Below are 26967 nucleotides of genomic sequence, written 5' to 3'. Positions count from 1 at the left end.
TATTTATGCTCCAGAAATCGCAACAATAATTATTTGTTTTTTTTTTGTTTTGTTAAAGCACAAAGCACACGTTCGTAACAAAATGTAGAATGATAATGACTGTACAGATATATACGCTATTAATGCAGATCGGATACCGAATTTCAAAGGCTTTAGTGAAATGTTAGCCAATTTTATAGTAATTTTGCTTGCAGTCACAGGTTTTAGCCACAAAATTAGTTATTAGATCTGATTCCAACTAAAAATTACAATTTTGTACTTTTTTAAAATAATTTTAAACATGAAACCAAAAGAGAATATATTTTGCATTAGCATTTAGAATATCGCGAATATATCGTTGGCGTATATCGGAAAATACCTGTAATTGTTTGATCATTTTTCTTTCACTTTCACTTCGTAACAAAATGTAGAATCCATTTTAAAAATCAATTTTAAATTCCCGGTGAAATTAGAGATATTGCAAATTGCTAGAAGTGATTTTTTTTACTTATGTAAATATGCGAAACAAACAGATTCACCAACAATTTATCGGAATTTAGATGCGATTACTAAATAAGCGTTGTTATAATATCTAACGAGAAGATTTCGTATCATAATTTAAGAAATTAGATTTGTTTAAATTGAATTAAACACTTTCAATTTGTCAGTCGGTAACTTTGCATTAGAGCTAGAATGTCTGTGATTTTTCATATGTTTATAAACGAATAGTCAAATATTCCTCACCGCTTTAATGTTATCCTTCCATTACATTACATGTTGTCGTCGATTCGCGATTCTACTCTTGATTCTCTAGTCAGTTGCTACGCTAGACTAATGTGCTCACATTCTGCAAACACTCGACACATACATACATGCTTGTTAAAGTAGGTTGTAATTAATTTTACGCTGATCTGTGAAATAATTCCCTTCGCATCATCAGTGAACATTCGCTACCATGTTGATCTGCTGACGTAAAGTGCTCGAAATGCAAATGTGATCGTAAAGTATTCCACTCCAAGCCCATGGGGTTGCGCTTATGGGGAATGAGCATTTTATGCAATAACAGATGAAAAGAGGAAGTATTGAATATGGTGATTTGTGTGTCAGTGGGCAATTGGTTTCTTTATTCCAATCGATTATATCAAAAGCTCGTTTACAAAACGAGATGTTTCAGAGAAAATGGTTCTATAATAAATAGCTATCCTTTGATGGTGTAATTTTATCAGAATTTGTTTCAAATTAATGTTTTCAATATATGATAGATGCAATTTTAGTTGATTGTATTTTCTAGAACACATGAATTAAATTACCAATTGTATATAATTTATCTGTAAACTAAACCTAAAAGTTAATAAACTCCTTCTTAACTCTCTTTTTCTCTTTCTTTACCTTTCTTTCAGCCAATACAGGATTATATGCACACTACGTGTTCAATACTTTAGACAAGGAGCATACAGGTATTCTTAGCTTCGAGGTAAATGCATCCCGGCCGTCAACACACGCGCGCCAACTATTGCACTGTAGCCAAGTTTGCACTAAATATATGCTGTGTCCCCGTTTTTTTTGGTCCAGAACTTTGTCCAGGGCCTGTCGATACTGTCGCGGGGCACGCTGGAGGAGAAACTGTGCTGGACCTTCTCCCTGTACGACATCAATCACGATGGCAAGATAACGCGCGAAGAAATGACGGACATCGTGACGGCCATCTACGAGCTGATGGGTGCCCGGGACGACGGTGGAACGGATGAGGTTAACATTAAGAACAAGGTGGACACCATTTTCCAGGTAAGCGTGGATGGTCGAAATACTATAGGCAAGACACGGTAACGTATGTTAATCTTTACACACACACACTGACACAAAACCCCACAGAAGATGGACACCAACCGGGACGGTGTGATAACGATCGAAGAGTTCCTCGACTGCTGCCGCAAGGATCAGCTTATCTCGAGCTCGATGGGTGTGTTCGACTCGACCATATGACCGCTGGAAAGACTGTACACGCTGCCGGGCGGCTACGGGTTCGTGCCGGGCATCAGCGAAGTGGACGCGGACGAGCTGCCGGGCAGTCAGGAAGGACCGAAGGACGACGGAAGCAACGAAAACTCGAACGAGAGCAGTCTACAAACGGCAAGTAAGTGTGCAGTGTGAGAGTAGTTTGGGCACAGTTAGTGGCTCGGAAGTATGCCACAGAGAGAGACACATACACGTCCAAAAGGGAGAAGCGTACGGGGGAATTGCAACACTTTGTAAGCATCTTTTGTTTTGTGCATCGGCAGAGGAAAAGATTCTTGTTTAATAATTTTGTAATGTTTTTAACCCCACAATAAATGAAGTAAGCTTCTGTGGAACAGAACTTTTTTTTTAAACCATTGTAGATTATATTCTTTAGTTTGAAGCAGTTTTTTGTAATATCACCCTAGGAAATGCTTTATTTTCTTCTTCGTTTCATTATTTTCATTTTAAAATCATTTGCATTTCACATTGCTGTAGCTCTCAAATTATAATAACTGTCAGCGGGCTTTATCCATCAATTTAAATATTTATCGTTATGCATACAAGTAAACGCCAAAATCTACAGTGGTCCACGTGCATTTAAGATAACTTGCAATGTTCGTACAATTAATTAACAGCCTTGACCTTTTCGTGGAAGTTGTATTGGCATTGCTTTTGCCAATTTGATTTAATGATTCACTCAATTCAATATGATGTTTAAGCATTTCTATTACTTAGTATGAGCAAATATATTAGCCGAAGATAATGAATCATAGAATGATAAAAATGTAGGATTGAAAAGGCTTTCAAATGATTTATTCCATTGCACAGTTTGTCTGTGAAGTTTGTAGTAAGAAGTGTTGAACAAAAATTAATTGCACAATAAAATATGGCACGAGTGTACGACTTCGAACCATCACCATCCTCGGAGTTTATCATTTGTTTCTTTTCGCTGTCATTTTTATGAGTTTTGCACAACTCTTATTGGCTAAAATAGACATTCTTCATTATTTATATGTAGTCTGAGAAGCCAATGGTCCCCGTTGCTCATGCAAACAAAATTTTGACCTCAAAAGTAGTACATTCGTCATTTTAATCGTATTGGTGCAATGGATTGTTTAACTTAATGTTAAGGAGTTTTTTGTACAATTTGGCTAAAATAGGCTCTGGCTAGCTTGAGAGCTGGTTAAGATATTCACAACAAAAAAACCGCGAAATTGTGACTGAATCATTTATTTAGTGAGCCACTGCATACAAAAGACATCTTTGAACGATAACCTTGATTTATTATTTGTGTAAAAAGTGTATGACTTCAAGTGTATCAATTGTTACCAATCCTTATAACCCACTTTTGGATGGAAATCCTAATTTTCACATTCAAATTCATATCCCTAAATCCAAGATGGATTTAAATGGTATTCACTGTAACTTTATCGGGTTTTTCTAACCGCTTCTTTCCCCTCCCCCTTCCCATCTGCCTTCGGATGACGGTTCGTTCACTCGCTCAGTACTGAAATCCGACACATCGAACGGACCACCAACGACAACCGCGGAAAGCACTGCGAAACGAACGGAGCAGGCCACAACCACCACCATCAGCGGTGGCCATGAGAGAACGCAAACAACAGCACCGACTGGTGCTGCTGCAGAAGCATGCTTGAAAGGGCCCACCGGCACTACGAACACGATCACCAATGGCGGCACGTCTAAAGGATACCGGACGTCCCGGACGAGCAAACAGTCGATGATACTGGCCAACGGGCGAGCCAAGTCGAACGCAGCCACTGCCGCGCGGCACCAAAACCACGGCGGCTTCCATCCGACAGCGAACCATCTTCTGCATCACCATCATTACCACCATCATCATCATCTGCTGCTGCATCCTTCATCAGCGTTGCCGTCGTGTTCTACAGCGCCGCCACCACCACCACCACCACCACCACCCCCACTGAAGCACTATCACATTCCGCCCCAGGACACTTATCACTCGCAGCAACCGTTGCAGCCCCTTCACCTGGCCACGCTGCGCCTTGGCCAGGGCTCGTGCTACGCTCCTCCGCCGCCTCCAGCACTGCCATCATCAAGGATGCAACCACCGCAAACGCTCTCGCTCGCTTTGCCGCCGTGCAATGGGTCGTTCCTAGGGCAACTATCCGCGTCCTCGTCTACCACCTCCTCGCATCATCACCACCACCATCTTCATCATCATTTGCAGTCATCGAGCGGCATTGCAACGATTTCGTCTCCAATGTCACCGCCCGGCTCTTGCTGCGGCTGCATTACCCGACCGCACGAGCTGCACTGTTCCCAGTGCAAAGTGCCACCGGCCCCTTTGCTTCCAGGACAGCAGCAACAGGGTGCACGCACACCGACCGACGTTCCTACGCCGACGCTGGTGAAGGTGAAGGCCTGGTATACGGTCACTAAGCAGGGCCTAACCTATTGAAGTATGCCATGATGCAAAGTGAAAACCATCGGTAGCGCTTCCTCTTCATACGCGAACAAGCGACACTCTTAGGATAATTCAGGTTCCATTGTCCCCTCGTTAGACCTCCTGATCCTTCGCGTTAGCGATCTGTTTTATTACGATGGTGTAAGGGAAATGTATGTTGTGGAATGAAGATGCCACTTAATTGCCAAGAAGACACTTCAATAAGGAAGCTTTCTTCCTTATCCTAATCGTTTTCGTGAGGAAGAAACGATCATATCTTTAGCACTGCTGAACGATCCAAGTAGTCTGATAAGTTGAAAATTTGAATCGAATTACAACTCTTTCTTCCATGTTTCCGCTCGGTTAGCTCCCGAAATTACCACGCCCAGTCCACCAGTGCATGATGATGATGATGATGATGATGATGATGATGGGAAAGGAAAGGGTAACACATATTCTAAAACTGATCGACCGAAAGCGTTTGCCCCGAGCAAGATCTACAAAGGCTACCTATAAGAGCAGCAGGCTAGAGAGAGATAGAGAGAGAGAGAAAGAAAAAGAAAGAGAGAGATAGAAAGAGAAAAGTTGATAGACGGAGAGTAAGGTGTTAAAGTTCCCACAAGTCCACTTATGTGCCTTCCTAATTTCGACTCCTAAGTGTAGGTTTAACTCGATCTGTTTTACGATAGAGCGTACGATACATACAGAAACACACCCAAACACACAACCACTCATACTCACAAACAATTGTATGCAAAGTCTTGACATTGCACTTTATACTGCAGCAAACGTAAATTGGAATCCTTTATGCATGGTTAAATCCTGCTTGGAAGCTGGCAACCATGCTCACTGTTAAGCCATTTACAACTGAGACAGCCAACAAGAGAGAAAGAGAGAGAGAGAGAGAGTTTTATGATGCAGCCACGTTTCCACGAACTAATAGTGGAGCATGCTTGGATATCCTTAGAACTAGTCAAAACAATAGGAGGGAAGCCCACCTACCCCACACAATTCTGCTGTTATGTAAATGGTGCGCAACCTGACCACCATGCCGACATTAATTTGTCACAGGGAGAAAAGAAAGATTTCATAAGGTATATATATATATATATCAAACACAAATACATAACTATGCCAGTCATCTCGAGGGACTCAAACGAATCAAATAAATAAATGAAAAACTAACTACTACTGCTGCTACTAGTTATTACAACCACTGTTATGCAAAACAAGCAACGTATAGAAAAGAGAGATTACAGATTACAATTATAAAATACAAGCAACTATAGAAAAACAAAACATACAATAAAAAAAAGATGAAATAGTATGTAACGTAGTATAAACTGAACTGCTCTTGCCGTAAATGTTGACAAAAAAATAGAATAAATATACGTTCTGAACGAACTCCCAACCAAAGACGATACCCGCAGTCGCTCGAAATGGTTTTGATTTAAAGTTTAAATTAAAAGGTAATAAAAACAAACATTTTCTTATGCGACTTTCCAAAACAAAAGTTACAAACACAATAACAAAATGCCACTTTACTCAAGCAAAGGCAAAACGATGTATCGCAAGCAATTAATGAGACGAAATAAAAATGTTAGTATTTACTTCCACGTATTAAAAAAACAAACAAACAATATTATTGCTGTACAAGTGCACCAAAACCAAATTCAAAATCGGTCATGCACTGCACATAAACAATGCTAGGGGAAAGTAAATCCAATCCCTCGCCTCCAAAGAGCAGTCAACGTTAACGTTAACGAGTAATAGGTATTCTTCTTGTAAATCCGTGTTTATTGTTACCATAAGTGTCTCGTAACAACGTAACAAAACCAACACTCAGAAAGGAAAGGAACAGAACAACAGAGAAAAAAAACATACACGCAAACACAGAGTAACGTGAATTGTTAATCGGTATCCGTGTAAGTCGCAGTGTAATGTTAAACCAAATCGTATCGAAATCGTATTTTTCTTATCAAAACTGTAGCCATCAAAATGTGTTAGTTATGGGAGCAGAAACTAGTCATTTTCGTAAGCCCGGACCGGTGGGGACAGTCGTCGGAGCGAATCGAGAGTGTTCTAAGTGTTAAATAATCTATTCGAATATTGTGTTACTGGTTAGCAAGTGTACGAACTCTATAAGCTATCGAATCCATATTGATAATTAAAGGTGATGAACACTCTTTGTATCGCATATATCATCATGAACTAATATTATATATATATTCTACGGTAAATGAGACAAGAAACGTGAAACAAAACAAAAAAACTCAAACGAAGCTTAAAAACGGTGGTTTGGGTTCAAAACCCTTTGCAAAACACTGCAACGATATCATAGTGTCTAATTGTTGATCTAGATGTATAATTTGTAAGAGAGCGTAGACAAGACAGTTTCGTATGGAAAAAAGGATGAACGAATGTTATAACTGCATAATCAAAACGATCAAGCTAGTTTCAGGCGTATGTTAATGTGAGTAGAAAACAACCAATCTACGTAGAACTATAATTTTTTACTAGCTAGAACAATTTAACTATGAGTTAAATTCATTTTAGTTTTAGTTTTATATTTTCTAAGGAAAAGCTATAATATTACTTCCCTATTACAAATACTTTCATTCGAGTGAGCTTTAAAACAATCTGTCTTACTTGTGTACTACTAGGAGAATACGGTTTTCCTCTAGAGCCTCTGTGCGAACTGGCTTTATAGATTGATTGTTCAATATTCGATGTAATCTTGCCGATCTTGCCACGAAACCGTGATAGAAAACAGGAATACAGCAGCAGGTATTTAATACGATTTGCAAGAGAAAAGCTGAACGCAGAACGAATTCACTCATTACTTGTTCCTAAGTACTTGCTGGCGCGTTAACACGTTATGATACGCGATACCGGGGTGTGGTGTGTGAACTCTCATCATTGTGGATGGACAACAAAATGGGTGTCGGAATGAACCACCACTATTGTATGGTCATGGTACTGTTCTCAATAATAAATCCTGATGTGTATATTTGTTAGAAATTGATCATTTAAAGTATTAATGAACAGTGTAGTCTGTGTTGAGAATACAAAATACGATCGGAATTTCAACGCAAAGGCAGTCATCGTGATTGTGATCAAAACTCGGACCAGGGATCTGTTTTTCTCTTCTAATCAATATATCTAGCTTCAACAGAAGGTAAGCTCAACCAATGTTTTATTTCTTATAATAGTAGACGAATATATGTATGTATACTTCATCGCATCGCAGCATAATCGCGCGCACACACACACATCTATCCTTTCACTATGCACACTTTCACTTTCAGAAGAAAGCACACTTAACTCGCGAATATAATGGTTTTATTTCTCTCTCGCTCTCTCGCTCTATATATGTATAGGTAGAAGTAAAACATGATTATTTATATTATCATCAGCAAAAACACGCTATTTAAAACTATGTGCGCAAATGAAATGGATTGATAATGAACGAAAAAATGTTTGTTGAATTGACAAAAAAACGGCCCGCAGAATCGGGATGCAAGAGCAAGCTTACGCATAATGATTGTTCCCGATCTACTACAGCAGCCGTCAGAGTTAAATGCGATGATTGACATATCTACAGCAGGGGATACACAGCGATCATGAAGCGGGACACGCACGTTTGGTAAAGTGCGGGCAACCACCGCTAAACCGATTCAATCAAACAAAAGAAAACCTGTCTAATCTGGCTAACGAGGCTAATGGTAGCGCTAATGAATCGGCGCGGCAAACCTGTAGGATCATTCTACGATCGTTTGAGTAGGGAGGTCATAATTGAGCCCGAAACTGATCGCACAACAAAGAACAAGGTGATAGTAAGTGAGTTGATAGCTGTTACAGCAACGCAGTTGGAACAAGTTGGACGGATCTGCGGATCTATCAGCGATCTAAGGGAATGTGTACGTTAAATATCAACCGACGCGAACGGATGGCTTTTAGAAAAGAAACTTTCGTTTCTTTTTCTTTTCCTTTGTTGTGTTGCTTTCCGTCTCATCAGCATCCTGGCAAACAAAAAAAAGGTCCCCCCGATTAGAAGATTGCATACAGGAGACACATTACTTGTTGTCCCTCTTTTCCTGCTTTCCTGCTTACCTTTTCCGAGTCAATTTTTTTCGACTTTACCAACTTCTTCGCTTCCTTCAGCTTCTTTTTCTCTTTCTTGGAAAGCTTCGTCGAGGAGTCGCGCTTTTCTGCATCAGTAAGCGGAAGTGTGGTGGAGCTGGCAGATGAGTCTTTCTTACTGTGCTTTGACTGTTGGCTAGCGGCCCGCTCTTCAATGCTTTGTTTAATCGACTAAAATTGTGCAAAAGCAGGAGAATAATATAAATATCTCGTGCGTCCCGGTTCGAACACACACAAAATAACGTACCAAATCTTCTTCCGCTTCACGGATTCGATCCATCTCGAGACACTCAACGACTTCATTTCGCAACTGAACGATCTGAAAATGGTGGTTACAATCACAGTTACACTCAATGCACCAACGGCGGTTTTTTTCGACAAGCATACATACCTCCACTAAGCGCGTAATCAGTGCTTCTTCCTTTTCTTTGTCCGAGTCCGTTTTGTTCCTTTCCGGCTGTGCCATCAGTAGCCGAATTTCGTACTCCAGATCTGCCTGCTCCTGTTCCAGCCGGTGCATGCGGCGTCTATCGGCATATGAAATGAGATAATAAACAGACACACTGTTATAGAGCGCCGCCTTACATTCCTTGCATTCCTACTTACAAGTACATCAATTCGGCCTGCCGTCGAAACAGTTCGTTCTTTTCGTTCACCAGTTCGAACAGCTGCATCAACAGATCTTCCACCTCCTTCGAGTTTGGCTGCAACCTGATATCGAGATCGACATCCGCTTCCACCCCCTCGCACCGCTCACGTATCATCGTCTCCAGCACAATGCCCTGCTTTTCCAGTCCCTGCTGCTGCGTTTCGATAATCTGCAGCTCCTGGTGTATTTCCTTCAGTGGTAACATTTTGATCGGTTTCCGTTCCGGCAGCGGAGCGGCCATCATCGGCAGTGCCGGGGCCGGACCCTTGCGCCGTTTCCACTTGCCCTGGGAGGATTTGTTCGACAGAATCGAAAGGTTTCCCCCCGGACTACCGAAGCTATTGCTGGTGGCCTCGCTGGTGGGTGAACTTTGCGATTGACGGTTGCGGTTTTGTGCCTCCTTGTTGTCTTTCATTTTTTCCCACTGTCGCCCGCTGGTGGTTGTGGTGCCGTCCAGGTGTACTGGCGATTCGGGACCGTCGTCGTCCAGTACGAGCGGTACGATTGTTCGACGATACACGACGGATTCGTTGCTCGTGCCTCGGCTCATCGTTTCGGACATGTCACGATCGTTGTTGCTTAACAGACTCGCATCCACGGCAAGCAGACGTTGGCTGGGGACGCGTGTTAAACCACCCTCCTCCCGAACCTGCAGAGTCGACGATTGCTTTGGAGTGGACGAGGAATTGGGTATTGGGGGAGGGGCCGGTGCAAGGCGCTTCTTGCGCGGAGTTGTCAGGGTGCCGCTTCCGCTGCTGTTGGAAAGATTTTCCACCGATGATCTCACCGCACTAGACACTCCCATTTGCTGCTGCTGGGATACGATGGGCGTGGATGCACCGGCGACGGCCAGTGGAATGTCGGGCGCCTTTCCTTTCTTGCGCTTCGGCACGATCAGGGACGAGGGGCCACTCTCCAAACTGGACGTTAGTGACACATTCGAGCTGCTTAGCCGACTGCTGGACATTAGAGAATTGTCCAAGGAACTGATGGAGTCGTTGTAGGCATGAGCTTTTCTCGGCGTCGGTACCGGTGTTCGGCGCGGGGAAGGTTTGGATACTGGCACTATTTCCGGCTCGTCCGTCGGTTCGTCATCGTCGTCCTCATCGAACGGATTCGCCGGGACCGGTTTCGACGATGAACCACCAGCGGATGGCGACTGTACCACCTTCGGTGGTGGCGGTCTCGGCGGTTTCGATGACGGAGACTGTTGGACGTCCTCATCTTCGTCTTCGCTGCCGAAAGGATTTGTGCTGACGCGCCGCATGGTCGGAACGGGTTTGCCGCCCGCTGGAACCTTTCGTAGCTCTACGATTTGTTCCCTTCCCTCTCCGTCGTCCTCGTCACCGAAAGGATTGAGATCGGACGGATACTGCTCTTGCTCATTTCCATCTTCTTGCGTGCTGACAGCAGGTAAACCTTCATCATTATCAACCTTACTGCATGCTTCGGGTGTATCGGTAGGTATGGTGGTCTCTTCTTCGTTCACTGACACAGGCACTTTAGATTCAGAAACCGCACTTTCCACGGTTTCATTAGGCACCATCGAATTGCTCCTCTCAGTCCTTTCTGTTGCATTCTTCGATTCTTCTGAGGGTGTAGTTAGCGATTCAGTACTTTCGTTTTCGTTAGGCACATCCAAATGCTCGGTAGTAGATTCCGATACAGGAACTGATGCCACCGACCCATTTTCTACTATCACTTCAACGTCTGCAGCAGGGGTATCATCGTTTGAGATCTCGGTTGATGGCTGTTCTTTCGTCTCGGTTCGCTTCGGTTCGCTGTTCTCAACAACGTCCTCTATGGTATGTTCGGGTGTCAAATTACTGCTCTCGGTCGTCGTGGTAGTTTGTTCCGTAACCGGTGGAGCTTGCGGAATTATTTCCTTTGCCTCGACAGTTGCCTCTGCAGGAAGATTGTTCGTCAATTCCGAATCGTCCTCTACCTTCACCGGTGTTGCTTGTTCAGATTTCTCTTGAACCTCCAAAGAAGTTGTTTCCAACGCAGATTCTTCTACCACGACCTCCGTTTGCAGTACTACTTCAGCAACTTTTTGCTGTTCTTGTTCATTAGGCTCGATGGTATCTGTCTGTGCTGTGGGTTCAGATTCCAAAGCAATTGCATCAGCACGCGGTGGACTCTCCGGATCTGCTAGCAGAGATTTACTTATATCTAGGTCCGGTTCATCGAGATCCTGTACCAGTTTTTCGAACTCATCTTCCACATCATCCACATTATCCGAATCCGAGTCGTCCGTGTCTTCCTCTTCTTTCCCGTTCAAGCTGTCATTCGTTACCGAACTTGGTGGCCCCGTCAGTGGTAAATCGGGAGGTTCATCATTGTCCTGCTCTACCGTTTTGAGCGATTCCTTCAGGAAATGGCTCATCCGTGCCTTGCGCTCTAGATTGGACGATTTCTCCTCGTCGCTCAGCGGTGCCGACTCAAAGAACGATATCCGATCGAGCAGCTTGCTACTGCGTACATTCTTGGGTAAACCAATGGATGCAGCAGCAGCAGCAGCAACTGGTGTGCCATTGCCGGTGACGTTCGCGGAACTGCCGTCGGGCGAAGCGGACGATTCGCGACGCTGCTCCAACTGGATCTCCTCATCCGGGCAGGTTTCGCAGCAGTACTCGCCATCGGTTTCCGTTTCGTAAAAGCTTCCCACGGTCAGTTGCGTACCGCAGCGGGCACACTTGAGACACGATCGATGGTAACTCTTCTCGCCGAAGCTGATCCGTTCTGCCAGAAAGATGGGATTACTACAACGGTTGCAGGAAGCACGCTTGGGAACGCCCACAAATGCCGCTTTGTTTGCCATCTGTGGATTAGTAAAAAGCGCATTGCATTATTTTGCGGAAGGGTCAGTAGTCAGTTTCTGTACGCGTAGCAATATTAATAAGAGCATGTATCAACTGGGTAGCTGGCAAAAGAATCGTTTCGTTTCGAATCGTCAACCATGATTGATGATTTCAGAAAATATCGGACAAAATGTTGGTATCCACATTACTTAGGCCAAAGAAAATTTCTTAAGCAAATGGGAAAAGACATTGAAAACATTTAAACGCAAAACAGTTACTAATTACCAGTTCGAACACAGCTCAACCGGATGAAGAAAATAAAGAAAGACATAACAAAGCGACAAACGCTGAACGAACGAGAAACGCTGAACGTGACAAGTAGAAAGCAACAGACGACTGAAAGCAGCAGTATGGCGTAGAGAATGTGTCCCTGATTAATTGTGGCCGTGCGCCCTATTATCGTGTGTTAAACTTGCTACCACTCGCACAACAAAGGAAATGATCAAATTAGCTCCATCAAGCTGGAAAAAGCCGAGTTTTCTGTTAATTTTTCGCACTACACGCATTATTGGTCGATCGGTTTTGTGCTTAGCCGTGATCTTCGAAGCTTTTGTCTACGTATTAAACTAAGGATGATGAGGGGCTCGTGGTTCGAATACTGTGGATCTTTAGAGTTTGTGTTTTGTGTGTGAGTTTGTAAGTGAGGTGTGTGTGTGTGTTTGCCAAGTTTGCCAGTTTCGTACTCCGTTTTGCATGAAATGTAGGAAGTTACCTGGTAATAGACTATGTCCGTACGATTACACCCAATTCCAAACCGCAGCCGTTTAGGGTTGCTCCAAACTTCCGCTCACACTAACTCGCCCACCGTTTTGGTTGAGTGAACACTGTTAGATGCAGAAATTTGCCAGCTATTTAGTACTTGTGTCGGCGACAGTTGATTCTTTTCTACTCTCGATTGATTGATCGGTTATAGTGACGATTGCGTGGTTGGTAACGTGCGCTTTCTTGTTGCTTGCAGTATCTTTTCTATTCGCCGTTTGCGTATTATAGTGATATACAGACTGGTAGATTTGTGGTGACGTTGATGGCGATGGTAATGGATGAACGTAATAGTTTACTACTGTCCTTCTCTTAACTGTCTACGGACGATATTAGACACACTTTAACACACACACACAAGCGCAAAATAATTATGACAAAACACGACTGGAGATTTATGCTCAGATTTGGTATAGGAAATTATTTGTTCGATTAGCTCTCGACGGTCCGGTGTGCGTTTCAACCTTCCACTGGATTTAGATGTGAGATTCTTCGATGAATATTCCGATGGTGAAAATGTTAACACACTCTGCTTCTGGCTGTGCCGTGTTTGTTCTGTTCTGCTCTCCGAAATCGGTATAGGTGTGCAGTTTGGAGATTGATTGATCGCAGATCGATATAAAGTATTCAGTTTTACGTTGACTCTTCTAAGGCTGTATTTGGTTTGTCCTTCCTATATCTGCTACTGCTTGTACTGCGCCGCGCCACTTAATGAGCGCAGTGTCGGTGTTGGCGCACACTCTACCACCTTCCGTTTAGCAGAAAATCTCTGGTTTGTATTGTCCTACTATATCCAAACTGTTGCTATCCTCCTGTTATTATGGTGACGGAACCAAACGCGACGTTAGGCGGATGGATGAAAGTTGCCGGACGAGCAATTGGCACATTCGCAACGTACATTGTTGTTGTTGTGGAGCACAGATTACGATGCATACGGCATTGGCAGTGGTTGGAAATGAGATAGAAAAGACAGTGGAAGAGAAAAAGAAGAAAAAAAATAGTAAACACACACAGTGAGCATATATGCGTGCCATTGGAACGCATTCACACCACTCAGCAACGGTCCGAGTTCTACACTACACTACTATTGAACCATACTCCAGATTACTCTTTGCGTAAGGATTAGTTTGGATTAGTAATTGAAAACGGTAAAGTGCAGCATTGCCGTTGTGTGTGTTGAATTAGTTTACAATGTTTATTCACTTTTACATGCACTACTTCTTTGTGGGCAACGGAACAAACGCTCGTGTCATCTGCGTGATGCACGATCATCAACTAACTATGAAATCGCGAGCAATGCGTGTGTGGCGGCACAATGTTTCTCTCTTTCTCTCTTTCCCCCATTGCGAACAATTACAACAGTCAGTCGCCTCTGTGGTTAGTCATCTTTCTCTCGCCTCATTGACATGTAGAAGAAGAAGAAAAAAAGCCCCACCTTATCTTCCAGTGATGACTCAGGTGTGATGATCAGAACATAGCACTGTGGCGAGAAAGAGAAAAGCCGCCGGCTGCACTGTTGTTTGTTTGTCCAACTCATGCCGAGCTCCAAACTCTGCTCGCCAACGTGCTTGCTCTGCCGTACGATGTACAACTTTCATGCACAAGAGCTGTGGTCATTTGCGCCACACATTGACGCGGCGCCCTGTGCAAGCTTGAGTGGGTGCGTATGCACGTGCGCGAGTGCGTAATGTTTGCCCAGACCGCAAGCGCGACTGGATGGATGACGATGAACTTTACTCAAGAAACATCCCACCGTACTTTAGGGGGCGACGGCGGCAAATGTCGACCACCCAGCCCTTCAAAGCGATAACTTTATGTTTAGGTAAAATATTTAATGTTTTACTAAGCATCTTTACATAATCTGTGACGACCCTCTTCAAATTGCACTTTATATGGAGCAGCGCGATGCTTTCAAATATATTTATACCATAAAACATGTGTTTTTTTTTTTCTAAAAGCGCATAGCGTGTCCATGTGTGAAAATTGACACATTTTTACGAAACAACGGAAGCAAAGTCCATTTCCAAGCCGATGGGCACACAGCACGCCCATTTCCACGCAAATCCATTCGACTCGCCTTCATGTTTTTCACTTCCATCAAGAGGGAATTGCTTTTTAAATTGTCATTCGAATTAAAAATCACTCAAGCGCACAGCAAATCGACCAATTTTGAGACACGCACACGATCATGCACAAAACAAAACAAAAACTATAGTGATTCTTCCCGCGCCAGACGCGAGCCATGACACAAGTGCCCGATGCATGAACAATAGATTCGACTCTGTTTGATCGTTTGAACGTACCATGGCACGGTATGGTAAAATGATATGGCGTTCCCAGTTTGACGGCACTCTTTCTCCAACGCCCAAATCAATGAATTATCTTCCGGTGAGTTTTAGCTGCACTTCCGCTGTGCTTGAAGCAGTATTGTAATTGTGCAGCCGTGTTGCACTTTTGTGTTGCAATTGTGTTTAAAAAGAATTGACAAAAGATGAAAAAACTGTCATGATTGTAATTCATGAAGGTTTTTTTTAGTTTACAGGAAAAAATCACATTGTTTTATACACTGTCATTTGATGTTTATAACATGTAAACTATTTTTACATATATCATGACGGTATGATAAAAAGAAAGTATTTCAAAAGATGAATAAACATAGTAGAAAACAATTGTACAGTTTGTGAATTCGCCCAAATTATTTCTACATAGATAGTGCATGCCTAAACTTAAATCCAATTCCTACATCTACATCGTTCGGCGTGAGATAAAATTGCACCGGAAGATTGCGGGTTAAATCACGGACCACGGAGGATAGTGAAATTGATATCTAACATAACCTATTCGTAGCCTCCGGCGGTCAGTATGAAGCAAGGAGAAAAAAAACACTCTATAGAAATAGAAAAAAGCGCCCCACTAGATGTGTGCAGCGCCGTGCGCAGTGCCAAATGCCATATACATGAATACGATGCCTCTACCGCCCTGCCTGAGCACGCAAGCGGCTCGGAACTACATATAATTTGCCATCATTATTGTACATTTCCTTTTCACAAAGCATTTCCCACTGTGGGGTAATATTCTATCACGGGTTACAGATAGCGTGAGCATTTCCCTCCGGTCGGTCCTTCTCCCGACGATATGATGCTTTCCTGTGTCTGTCAGACTTGAGAGGTCGATTTTTTTTCTTTGCTTCCCTTCTTGGGCCGCCGTTTTTGCAATCCAATTATTCCGCATTCGGACGGTTAACCTAGAAATTCAGCCCGCCACCAATACCCTGCACCAACGGAGGAGACAGCATAGACCGACGACCAAACACCACACTCTGATACAACCGTTCGATGTGATTATGGTAATGATGATATTATGGGCTGATACACCATGAAGACAACGATTGATGGATGGGAAAAGCGCAAGCACGGTGAGAGAGAATGGTCCCACCAGCCGCCGGATGCTGTAACGGTTCACTTAGTTTAACTTACTGAGAGTTTCAATTTTCTTCTGTTCTATGGAAGTAAATGCGCTGGAATTTCACACAGAGCACAGACACGCGGGGTTTAGATAAAGTTATTTAGTTTGAAATAAAAGCTAATTGTCCTTCTGTTTCGTGTAGATCGCATTCAGATTCACTACACAAGTTACGTCTTAAGCTAATCAGAGTCATTAAGATTCTTGTATGCTGGGCCTACCACCTCACCCTCTAAAACAAAGAAACCCCCGTTTTCGCAGAAAAGCAACCGTTAATCGCAAATGATGGAACCATTCTCAACGTGATATACGACAGTTCGCACCGATAAGGACGTTTCATACACCACCCTAGTACCATCACCAAGGCAAAGCATTAGTTAAGACTTTCTTTAGTAGCCTCTTCTATTACACAGATCGATCGAAGGATCGTGCCGTTCGAGTTGAATTTATGGTTTATTCATTATTCGCGGTGCGCTTACCTTTGAGGTTAGGTCATCGGTTTTGGTATCCTTTGCGACGACCTTCTTACTTGCTGGTTCTTGAACATTGAGTATCAGTGGTGATTTATGACACGGAAATGCGGAAGAGGAAAGGAAGAGAAGAAGAAAAAAAAATGGAAATAAAACAGTTAATTAATTTGATCGAGTTTATAAGCAGAATCATTAACGATTAACGTTGGGCAAATGAAAGAACAATCCGTTCTACTACAAATACTTCTAAAACAATAACATGAAGCAGTTAACTTACAGACTCAATGCTACTTTACTAGCAAAAAAAAAGAAACCTTCGAGTGTTAATAAATTGAATTTGCATGCATTTGATTTTATTGCAATGCGCAACTGGCTAACAAAAGCTGACACAGGTGTTGAATCGCAAACGGTTCTAACGTGGCACCCGAAGGCTTGGCAATTGAAAGTTATCACTTTGCCGTGATCGCAGAATCATTTACCATTACGGATCACTGTCAACCGATCGACCATTAATTGTTAGACACTCCTGTGTATTTCACTCCTTTCGCATGCCCCGCGGCCACACTACCGCAGCTGCAATACCGGTCAAACAAACGCTCGCTGTTGGGAGGCTTGATCATAAAGTAGAATTACCATCACCACCACCAACACCACCACCGTTGGACGGGAGAGGTCGTGCGGAATCGTGTGCTATGCTCCAACGATTATTCTTTTTTCATTATAAATGGATTGTAAACAACACACACACACAAGACCCGTCAGCAGTGACTGGCTCTGGTGAGGCTATGCGACATGCGCCCAGGGTCTGATTAGTGTCGTTGCAGTTCGGGTGGTATTGGTGGCCCTCGCGTCAAGATGGTTATGATTAAAAGCCAATTCTAATGTCCAGCTGCTGAATGTATGCAAGCATGCTTGATCGGCGTGCTATGCGAGCATTGCCACCAGCCCCCACCCAAAACACATGTTTGTGTGCAGTATGTGAGCATTTGCACGTTGGCTGGGAACCTACCTTGATTGCTGAACACTCGGTAGTACTGGGACAGGTAAGTGAGAATTGAGAATCGATCCGGCACCTCGTATTTGACCATATCAGCCGGATCCAGCAGCGACGGTATGCCGAGATGTTGCTCTGCGATCGTGAACGCTAGTTCATTGTTGTAGTACACGTTGTCCTTGCTGAGGCTTGCAAAATCGCTGCAACGGTGCACAAGCCGGATGCCGGATGTTTTCAAAACAGCAAAAACCACACGAACCAAAATATGCAAACCCACACGTAAACACACACGGACACACACACACACAAACCAAGCAAAGTGCATAAAAGGGATGAAATGAAATAAGAAAAACAACAAAATAGCATCATTAGTAAAGAAAATCATAGTAAATGATTGAATGGTGAATAATGTTAGAGAAATAAGATTAATAAGGTACAGAGTAATTGAGAGATGAACCAGATGAACCACACAATTCAAATAATAATAAAAAATAATTAATTCGATGCAAAACCAATGTTAGATTATTATGAAAAACTCAGGATAAAACCACGTACGATCCCTTGACCTCTTGAACCACGTACATGCTACAGCTTCTTTGTTCACTATTTCACACACTATCAAAACAGATTTGAAATTGAAATTACGGTTCCGTAACGGTAAGATTTGAAAGCTCGAAAGGGACGGTCTCAACGGATTCACCTCACTAATAAATATTCAAAGAAGCGCGCATAATAATATTCGATCTCGGCAAGGTACGTGCACCAATGCGACCACATCCGTCCGTACACTACGACAAACGAACTCCAGAGTCGAACGGTGCTGCTACGCGTCATTTCAGTACGTTTCGCTGCGGACATTCGGTGGTATCACGTTCGGTGCTTCAACACAATCAACACTCTTTAATATTAATCATTCGGAAGCAACAACCACCACCGCCAGAACCGGCGACGCCTTTCTCTTCCAACGACGCAACACCCCATTCCTCGGTCTACTGGTTGCGCGTTTCGCGGCCGTTTTTGGGTTGGTTCACATTGCAATCATCATCGGCATCGGCATCGGCATCATATCTATTCACCGTTTAATGCACACATTTTTAACATCAAACCAACCGCACCTTGGAAGCTTTCGTTAAAAACTGGATCTCTTTTTCTCTCTCTCCTTCTCTATTGAAGACAACCACAGGGGTGGATTGAAAACACTATCATAAAAAACAACACAAAAATCACACAGCAAACTGGAGCATTACACCGGGTGTGTCGAAAAAGTTCACTACATCACACCCCCAAACACACTACACGAAGCACGTGCAATTAGCCTTAAAATCCTCCCCCCCCCCATCTCTACACACACACACACATAGAAATACACAACACACTTCACACTGGAAGACCCACCTCCCCCCCGTTGGACAAGAGGTGGTGGTTCTCCGTTTAACAACAAACGTGAAACATATACTTACTAGTGTGTAAAGACGATTGTTTAGTATCTATCGCATGTGAAGAGAGTGAAGATGGTTGTTGAGGGAGAGTTTTTTTTTATTTGGTTGTTGTTGTTGTTGTTTTGGTTTGGATTGGAAGCAAGAAGCCGAAAAAATATTCGATTAGAAAGCGTTAGTCAACAGCGTGTGGCGGCGGAAGATACATTTCGGGTTAGAGAGTTGTGTACCGGACAGGGTTTAAGGCGCTGTGTGTACTATTGCGGGATTCTATTGTGTGGTGTACTGTTAGTTCCGCGATGTTTGTGTTTGTAGCTCTGTGTGTTTGTTGTTTTGTAGACTGGCTGTGAGGAGCTTTCTCGTGATGTAAGCAAGCTCGTGGTGATAAGGTGAGAAGAAGCGCGAAATATATACAAACGCACTGGGTGAACATTAAAACCCCCGCTGTGCTCATACTTACATCAAATCTGGCCGGAAGTTGTGGATGATGGCGCAGAAAGCTAGACCGTCACGCCAGGAGGTGCTCATGTTCGTGATTTTAACATCCTTGTAGCCCTCGGCTATTCGGCGGCACCATAACTCTAGTGCCTTCGTTCCACGACGCTCGGACATGCTAAATTTTCTGCAGATAACAACCACCATGCGCAGCGCCCGGACATAAAATAGAACGAGAAGAAAAATAGAAACACTTTCATTAGTAACAGAGAAAGAAACACATGGATGAGGAGAGGAATGGTAGTATGTGTGTCCCGTCCACCATTTACTCAATGTCAAACTGACTTAGTGTCTGTAGACGGTGGGGTTCGTGCGCAAAGTCTTCGACGGATTACGTCCGGTCTGGTAGGGCTCTCGTTAAACACTGACTAAATCTACGACCGCGATCGTGCGAGAGTGCGCGAGCGCGCGCACCCGAGCCCGAGCCGCGGTGACGCGGGGGCCACCATGAACGCACCGATGCGTGCAAGACCGACCCCGCGCTTCCCCGGCTCACACCGTATGGTCAACAACGCGAACAACAACAACAAAATACGTCCCTAACCCCTGTCTTCCCTCTCTCTCTCTCTCACTCTCTTTCTCCCCTTCGCAACACGCACTGCTCTTTGATATGACCCAAGGAAACGGTTAGGTTCAGCTGAAAGGGAGGGGAAGGTTCGTCACCTGCACGCCGTCACAGTCGTTATCGTCGGAGAGGTTCGTCGCTTGTTTTTCCGCTGTTGATCGGTGGAGAGTGCGGCGCTAGTGCTGTCCGACACCGTAGCGTGCGTGACGCTTACCAACCCAAAACTATAGTTTGGTCTTTGAGCTACGATGGTAGTGTTTAATGTTTTTACTTTTATTCAACGAACCAACCAACAGCAGCCTTAAGTAACTGTCGCTGTTATGGACTGTTACCTTCAGGTTTTACACAACACAAACCTTCCGCCTGCAGTGATTTTATTCTTCTTTCCTTCCTTACCATATCATAGCCTTGGTAGATGGCAATTTACCCAAACACACACACACACACATATACCAGCTAGTTCCCTTTCCCCGTCAAGGATAGTAAAGGTCGGCGCTATTCTGCAACCAATCCATGAATGAATCCGTCGCAGTCAGAGACATCGTTCATGGTTTCTTTTCTCTTCTCACCTTTTAGATGAAGTCGTCGAAACGTGATGTTTACAATAATTCATGTAATTCCACAAACTACCGGATGATATGGGAATACTATTAAGACCTTCCCATCTTGGCAAGGAGGGGAGGGGTATCTCCTTTTTTGATGATCGTAGGGGCTCAGCGCATGGTGTACAAATACGAAAGGGAGATCGCTAGCTTTCGAAGCGCTAAAAGGAACAAACTGCCGGTTGCAGAATGGTCTATGCTTGAGTCGGAAGTACGTTTTAGCCTTCTTCTCCTGACAGGCCCAAACAGTCCTGCTGCTCTTCCGTATTATATGGCTTGTTGCCAATCAGCCCAACGACGACCACCACCAATCAGCAATCCCATTTATGGATATGGACCTCGAGCGCCTCATGGAGGAACTCAAGCGACCGGAAATGGCGGGAAACAAGTTCTTTGTGCCGAACCGACCCTACTGCGTGTTGTTGTGCTGCACAGACAGACGACAGCGTTTGATGTGATTGAGTAATGTATTTTTACCATATATGGATACATCTCGTGATGGAGTTGAAGCACAAAAGCTTCTTATAAGATAAGTACGTATGGGTATATCACAAAAACAACGCACATTTAAGACGTAAAAAGTAGTTTTAGTGTTAAGTGAATATTAAAAACAACAACTATTAGCAATACATCAGATTCGCTACAACTACTAACACTGTTCACGAACATGTCCGTATGGGAGAGATTGAGATCGGTAAACAATTTCGAACGGTAAAAATTAATTACACGCCACTATGTACCGGCGCCGCATCATGCAGCCGCCACCTGTTTGAACGGTTATTCTGGTATATCTTGTTCTCGGATGAGCACAACAGCATGCAGATTAGCGATTGGCCCAGGGAGCTTGTCGGTGATGGTGTTGTCCGATAAGGGATGGCCTACATTATGGCCTGATAGCAACGTAGTGCAAATGATACGACACCGTTGATTGAATCTCTGGAGGAAAAGATTCCTTCTAAACTTGACAAAAGAGTTACACAGATAACTGTGTTTAGAGCAATGATGAAATTTTAAAAGATTTTTATTAAAAGTTTATAACGATTCATTTGAGTTTTAATTATAATATCCAGCATGTTTTGTGATAATAGATTTGATAGTGCATATAGTCTACTCTGGACATCAATTTGCAGATTTTTTTGTAAAATGCTTTAAAAAATACATATAAATAATTACGCCTGAATATTGGGATGTAGTATATAGCAATATATAACAAGATTCAATTCGTTTTGTAGTTTATCGGCAATTTTGTATAAGTGACAAAAACAAATAGAAAATTGCCTCGCACTCTAATTGACGTACAGTGTCGACTACATACTTCAGTTGCAGTGAGAGCCCAAAATTACGTTGCGGCAGAAAAGGGACGAATTAAAAAGGGCGAGATACAAAACATTCGGCAACAGTGTGGTCCCTCTAAGGTGAAACCATCCTCATCGTATAAATGATGGCAGTAAACGCCCGGCAACCAACGTGCATGGCCAGGCCATGCTGAAAGTGTCCGGGACACTGGAGAGCCCGGCGTGGATTTATCGTGCCGAGTAAGCGTAAACAAACAGCGGCAGCAACAACGAGCACAGTTAACTGTGACTCTCTTCGCTGACGAAGCAGGGCGGAAATAATCATTAGTTTAATTACTTTATTACCATACGAGATGTGTCACCGTGCAGCAGATGCGTGTGTGTGTGTGTGTCCTCCACTGCACTGTAGCGTGCACATCGAGTGATCTTTCCGGATATACCGGATTCGCGTGGAAATCCTGGTCAATAAAACTTGATGATGAACATAGCCCGCGTCGAGTGTACGCTGAACTGCAGCGGCACGGAAAGTGAATTAAAAAATAATAATAAGAATAACAACAAACCCCTCTTCTTGCAGTCTACAAAACAAGAATCACAACACCAACACACACTTATCGGCAATCGGTGATCGGGCGAGCAAAATGGTCCATGTGCTTCAACACACATGGAGCACTTTTCACCGAGCGTTTTCGTGTCAGCTTCGTAACAGCTACTAGCCGTACAGGCTGGATAGTGTTATCAAAACGCACTACTACTTGCTGTAATGGAGAAAGCTCCATTAGCATCCCCGCGTGCAAGCGCACATATCGCCATACAAGCTCATTGACCATGCGGTACTTTGTTTTAGTGGTAGTCCCCTTCCTTCTCACTGCTCTGGCGTACCCGCTATTAACGGTCGGCAACCGTAACGTTCCTGGCAGATGGCGCCATCAAAGCTTCGCGTTCGGAATGACCCACCGTATCATACGCGCGGAGAAAAGAAAGTAAAGAAAACTGATTAGCATACACGCTACGGACGTTACTGCTGCTACTGCTGCTGCTGTTATCCAACATTTGGCCTGCACCAGAACACACTGGAATGGATGTCTCGTCCCAGGTAAATGAACCTTTAGAACGAGAGTTTTCTCTCATTTTACTTCTGAACAAAGCAAGACTTTCCGATGAACGGGACAAAAACAGCATCGACAAATAATACAAAAGATCATAGAGGATATAGACTATTTTTCAAGTATATTTTTTCAACCTAGTTCTAATGCTACAATTCTATCGTTCGTTTGTTCGTGCAGAGTGTGCTTATGTGATAAAAGGTTCGTCGATTGTTCTTCACTAGAATGAAAAGATCCGTTACAAAGAACAACGGATACGGATTGCGCCCTAATCTCGGAACGCTTCACAATACCTTCCAAGGGAGCAAGAAATCCCAGGAAAGCCTAACATTATGATCGGATCCGTCTGTGCATGATTTATTCCGACGCTGGCGCTGTAATGTGAAACCTTGCAATTCAGGTTAATGATATGATTTACGAGGGGCAATAAACTTCCAACAGTTCTCTGGCGCTACTACAGCCGCACTTTTAAGCAACGGCCAAACTGGCCATCATTTGGTGGACGCTGCTACGAGAATCTTCTCACTCCTCACTTAAAAAATGCTCCCGAGAACATAACACGAAGAATTTGTACCGTGGTTTTGGTTGTCTGTTGAAGTGTGTTGTGTCTACTGTTCTTAAGAATTGAAGAACGTTGAAGATATCATTTAGAGTGGAAATTCTCTGAAACGTTGTTTAAACCTTTCGTAACGATGAGTGTCGAAAACAATCAACCATTACTTGATGTTAGCGACTACAAGCAGTGACTTTTTATGATGTTTCGTGTCTTTAGAATTGGGAGCATTTAAATAAATTGGATACATAACTTTAGTAATTTAAAGTCTTAAACATCATATTAGCCCCACACATTATTTTATGAAAATGACTCATGTATAAATGTCCCGGCCTTTCTGTTCAGTCAGTACCTATCACGTTCAGTCAGTACCTACGCATTACTAAGGAACAATTCGTCAACAATTTTCCACACCTCCGTTAATTGCGGTAATAGCACACGTCGTAAATTACAATGCGCTGTCGCCCGTACTGCGGTTTCCAAACCACACAAACCATAGCCACAGAGACGTGAAAGTAAATTAAAAAAAAAGCTCATCCTTTTCATTTCAGTTCCATACACCTTTTCTAACTCAAATGCATCACGAAAAAGGAAAAAAACAACACAAAAGCGAGAGGACGACACGTGGTGTAGGTGTGCCTACGTCGCGAAACTTGAAAGAAGACATCAGAGTTATGAACCACCGTTCACGTAGCGTATCTCACCTACCACATTAGACACACGGTGGATTATGAGGTACACCACACCACATTGCAACAAAAGAAAGATGACATCAGTACAATTTAACACAGATTGCGACGGAATATTAAAATTATCGCTTTTCACTGCCAAGCCGCTTCCTCTCATCGCCAAACGTTTGAAAGGAAGCTCCACAAAAAGAAAAGGTAGTGAATGTTTTGGTGTACAATAACAATGACAAAAGGTCTTAACCACAAACCCCAAATCTGCGCCATTCGTAAGGTATATGTAGCAACAAAAAAAACCGAACCTCTGTTTTCGAGAAACAAACACACCTGCGGACACACACAAAATCCCTCGAATCTTTGGAAGAGGCAAACATGGCGGCAGTGAAGACAGTGGGAGAAAAAAGGCACCATCATAGCACCATAAAAAAGACACCCCAACCCCAAAGTACAAAATAATGAAGCATGAATTGCTGTGAGAACGAAGCAAAAAGCACAACTCACAGAATATGAACGTAACAACACAGACCCTTCTCTCCTTCCGGTAAATGCGAGGAGAAATGTGTATGTGGCGACGTGAACAGACGTGAAAATAGAAGGTACAATTCGCGTCTTCAATCTAACAAAGCATAAATAAACATATAAATATACGCTGCAAAAGACAATCTTCTGCGGTTAAGACCTCCGAAAAAAAAGGAAACAAGGAAAAACGAAGAGAAAGATACGCTACCCCTAAACGCCAGCGCAAACAAACGCCACCGAGGGATGGTGGTGGTTGCGGTTGTTGTTTCACATCAACATTTTCGCTCCCAACACATAACGTGTCTTAGGAGGAGTTCGCCGTCCACTCGAGCTGGGCAAACGAGCTGCGGTTTGCAGCCAGCGTACAGACGGCAAGGGCTTTCGGAGGGTTGGGACAGTCGAGCGCGATTTTTCTTCACGCTTCACACACTATCGCTGGGCAGCACCCGACCGGGTGAGTCATAGAGAGCCGGGCCCGTGTGTTGGAAAGAAATCATGACAATATCGTAGTGCCGATTGGCCGTGCCAACAGCTTACGAGACAAAAAAGAAAGAAATAAAACAAACTGCTAGGCCAAACCACACCAACGGGGTTAATAAGTGAGAGCGAGCAGCTGGGAGACCTTGGAGACGCCCGCACCGTAACCCGAAAATGAAGCCATTCAAATGAGAACGTAGAATGGATCAAGTCCAGCACGAAACAAACAATCAACAGCAAACAGTTAAAACTCCTTCATGCACCACTCCAAATGCGACCATCGACCTCGGCCGAAAGTGATCGGTCGTTTGGTTTGGAGCGAAGAAACAACACGATCGTGCTTTCGCCTTGCGAGCGATTTTGGGCTTGCGACATTGCACACAACAAAGAACTTCAACGGCCTCCAAATCCGCTAGACGACGAACCTCTGGAACACCACCATCATCAACGCTTCGCCGCGTTTGACGTCAAGTTAAACATGCCGGCCATTACTCGCGCCGACACAGCACCCCAAACACACACACTTACACAGACACACTAAGAATGTTTCTACCTGGCGTACATGTGCTACTTCTCGTTTGATGGGTTTGAAATTATCCAATTGGCCACCACTTCAACCACACACAGCAGCATATACCCCCGCAAGGTTGGTGAGGCAAGCGAGCGCAATACGACTGGCAGGCAAACAACTACTGGTATTGCTGGGCGCACCAGATGAGGTGGAAAACCTTTTTCCATGAACTCATTCGCAGAACAACGACGCACTGCCACGACGAGGCTGCATGCAAATTAGAGTGCAACCAGTTTTATTCTCCAGCTCGAAGCTCTGACCCGTCTACCCGCCCCAAACTCCCGTCAAGCAATCGCGAGAAGACTATTATGATGATGAAACGCCTTCGGCAAACCTCCGCGGAGCAGAAATTATGGAATCGACAGTTCCATAATTGAATTTGGCGTGAAACTACCATGGAGGCCGCCGTGTACGGTGTGGGCCGAGAAATTGGGCTGGCGGTGGTACAGTTGGCGGCGTTGGGAAGCTGCAAAAGGAAGGACTCGATCAACGAATGACACACGTTGCCCCTTGCTCCGTGCGCCGTTCAATACACTGGTTGCAATAAACTACCAAACGGGCCGCCGCTGGGTTGATCGATGACCCGACGAAGTCTGCACTGAGGTAGTGGCATCGTACTGGCAGCGAAAGAAGCTTCCCTTGCTTCATCGCGGTTCGAGTTTGTGCCCGTGACACAGATGGGTGTGGCATCAATGACAAGCGGGTCATCATGAAATCGAGCAAGACGTTAAGGGGGAGCTCGATACATCGTACACGAAAAATATGAGCCAAATACATTGTTGTTGCGTAACTTAGAGATGGATTCGTTCAAAATGATCGAAAGCAATAAGCACGAAGATACTTCGTTCAGTTAAAGACGCACTATTAGGTTGATTTCATTTAATCAAAAAGAGAAAAAAAGACCATATGTATGAAAATA

General features: G+C 43.8%; 2 protein-coding genes across 12 annotated transcripts in view; one reads left to right on the top strand and one right to left on the bottom strand.

Moving 5' to 3' along the window:
* Positions 1 to 3848, top strand: part of LOC120897452 (Kv channel-interacting protein 4-like) — a 59033-nt gene extending 55185 nt beyond the window's left edge. For 4 of the 5 annotated variants that reach the window (XM_040302375.1, XM_040302372.1, XM_040302373.1 and 1 more), the window contains exons 4-6: positions 1380 to 1453; positions 1552 to 1764; positions 1852 to 2348. In XM_040302375.1, coding sequence (XP_040158309.1) covers positions 1380 to 1453; positions 1552 to 1764; positions 1852 to 1962 — 398 coding nt within the window. In that variant the 3' untranslated portion in view covers positions 1963 to 2348. Of the gene's footprint in view, positions 1 to 1379; positions 1454 to 1551; positions 1765 to 1851; positions 2349 to 3482 lie in introns of those variants that run through there. The other variant, XR_005738528.1, reaches the window with a different exon arrangement.
* Positions 3849 to 7542: 3694 nt separating this feature from the next.
* LOC120897435 (MICAL-like protein 1) overlaps positions 7543 to 26967 on the bottom strand; it is a 33565-nt gene continuing 14140 nt past the window's right edge. For 3 of the 7 annotated variants that reach the window (XM_040302339.1, XM_040302337.1, XM_040302338.1), the window contains 8 exons: positions 19640 to 19801; positions 17759 to 17943; positions 16759 to 16817; positions 9155 to 12018; positions 8940 to 9075; positions 8796 to 8867; positions 8519 to 8719; positions 7543 to 8427 (listed from right to left, as the gene is read on the bottom strand). In XM_040302339.1, coding sequence (XP_040158273.1) covers positions 8362 to 8427; positions 8519 to 8719; positions 8796 to 8867; positions 8940 to 9075; positions 9155 to 12018; positions 16759 to 16817; positions 17759 to 17943; positions 19640 to 19791 — 3735 coding nt within the window. In that variant the 5' untranslated portion in view covers positions 19792 to 19801 and the 3' untranslated portion in view covers positions 7543 to 8361. Of the gene's footprint in view, positions 8428 to 8518; positions 8720 to 8795; positions 8868 to 8939; positions 9076 to 9154; positions 12019 to 12770; positions 13630 to 13867; positions 14311 to 16758; positions 16818 to 17758; positions 17944 to 19203; positions 19231 to 19639; positions 19802 to 19959; positions 20055 to 26967 lie in introns of those variants that run through there. The other 4 variants (XM_040302340.1, XM_040302342.1, XM_040302341.1 and 1 more) reach the window with 4 other exon arrangements.

The sequence above is a fragment of the Anopheles arabiensis genome, chromosome 2 (genome assembly GCF_016920715.1).
Source record: "Anopheles arabiensis isolate DONGOLA chromosome 2, AaraD3, whole genome shotgun sequence".
NCBI lineage: Eukaryota > Metazoa > Arthropoda > Insecta > Diptera > Culicidae > Anopheles > Anopheles arabiensis.
The sequence above is the reverse complement of the archived record's forward strand: the minus strand, read 5'-3'. Positions and strand labels throughout refer to the sequence as shown.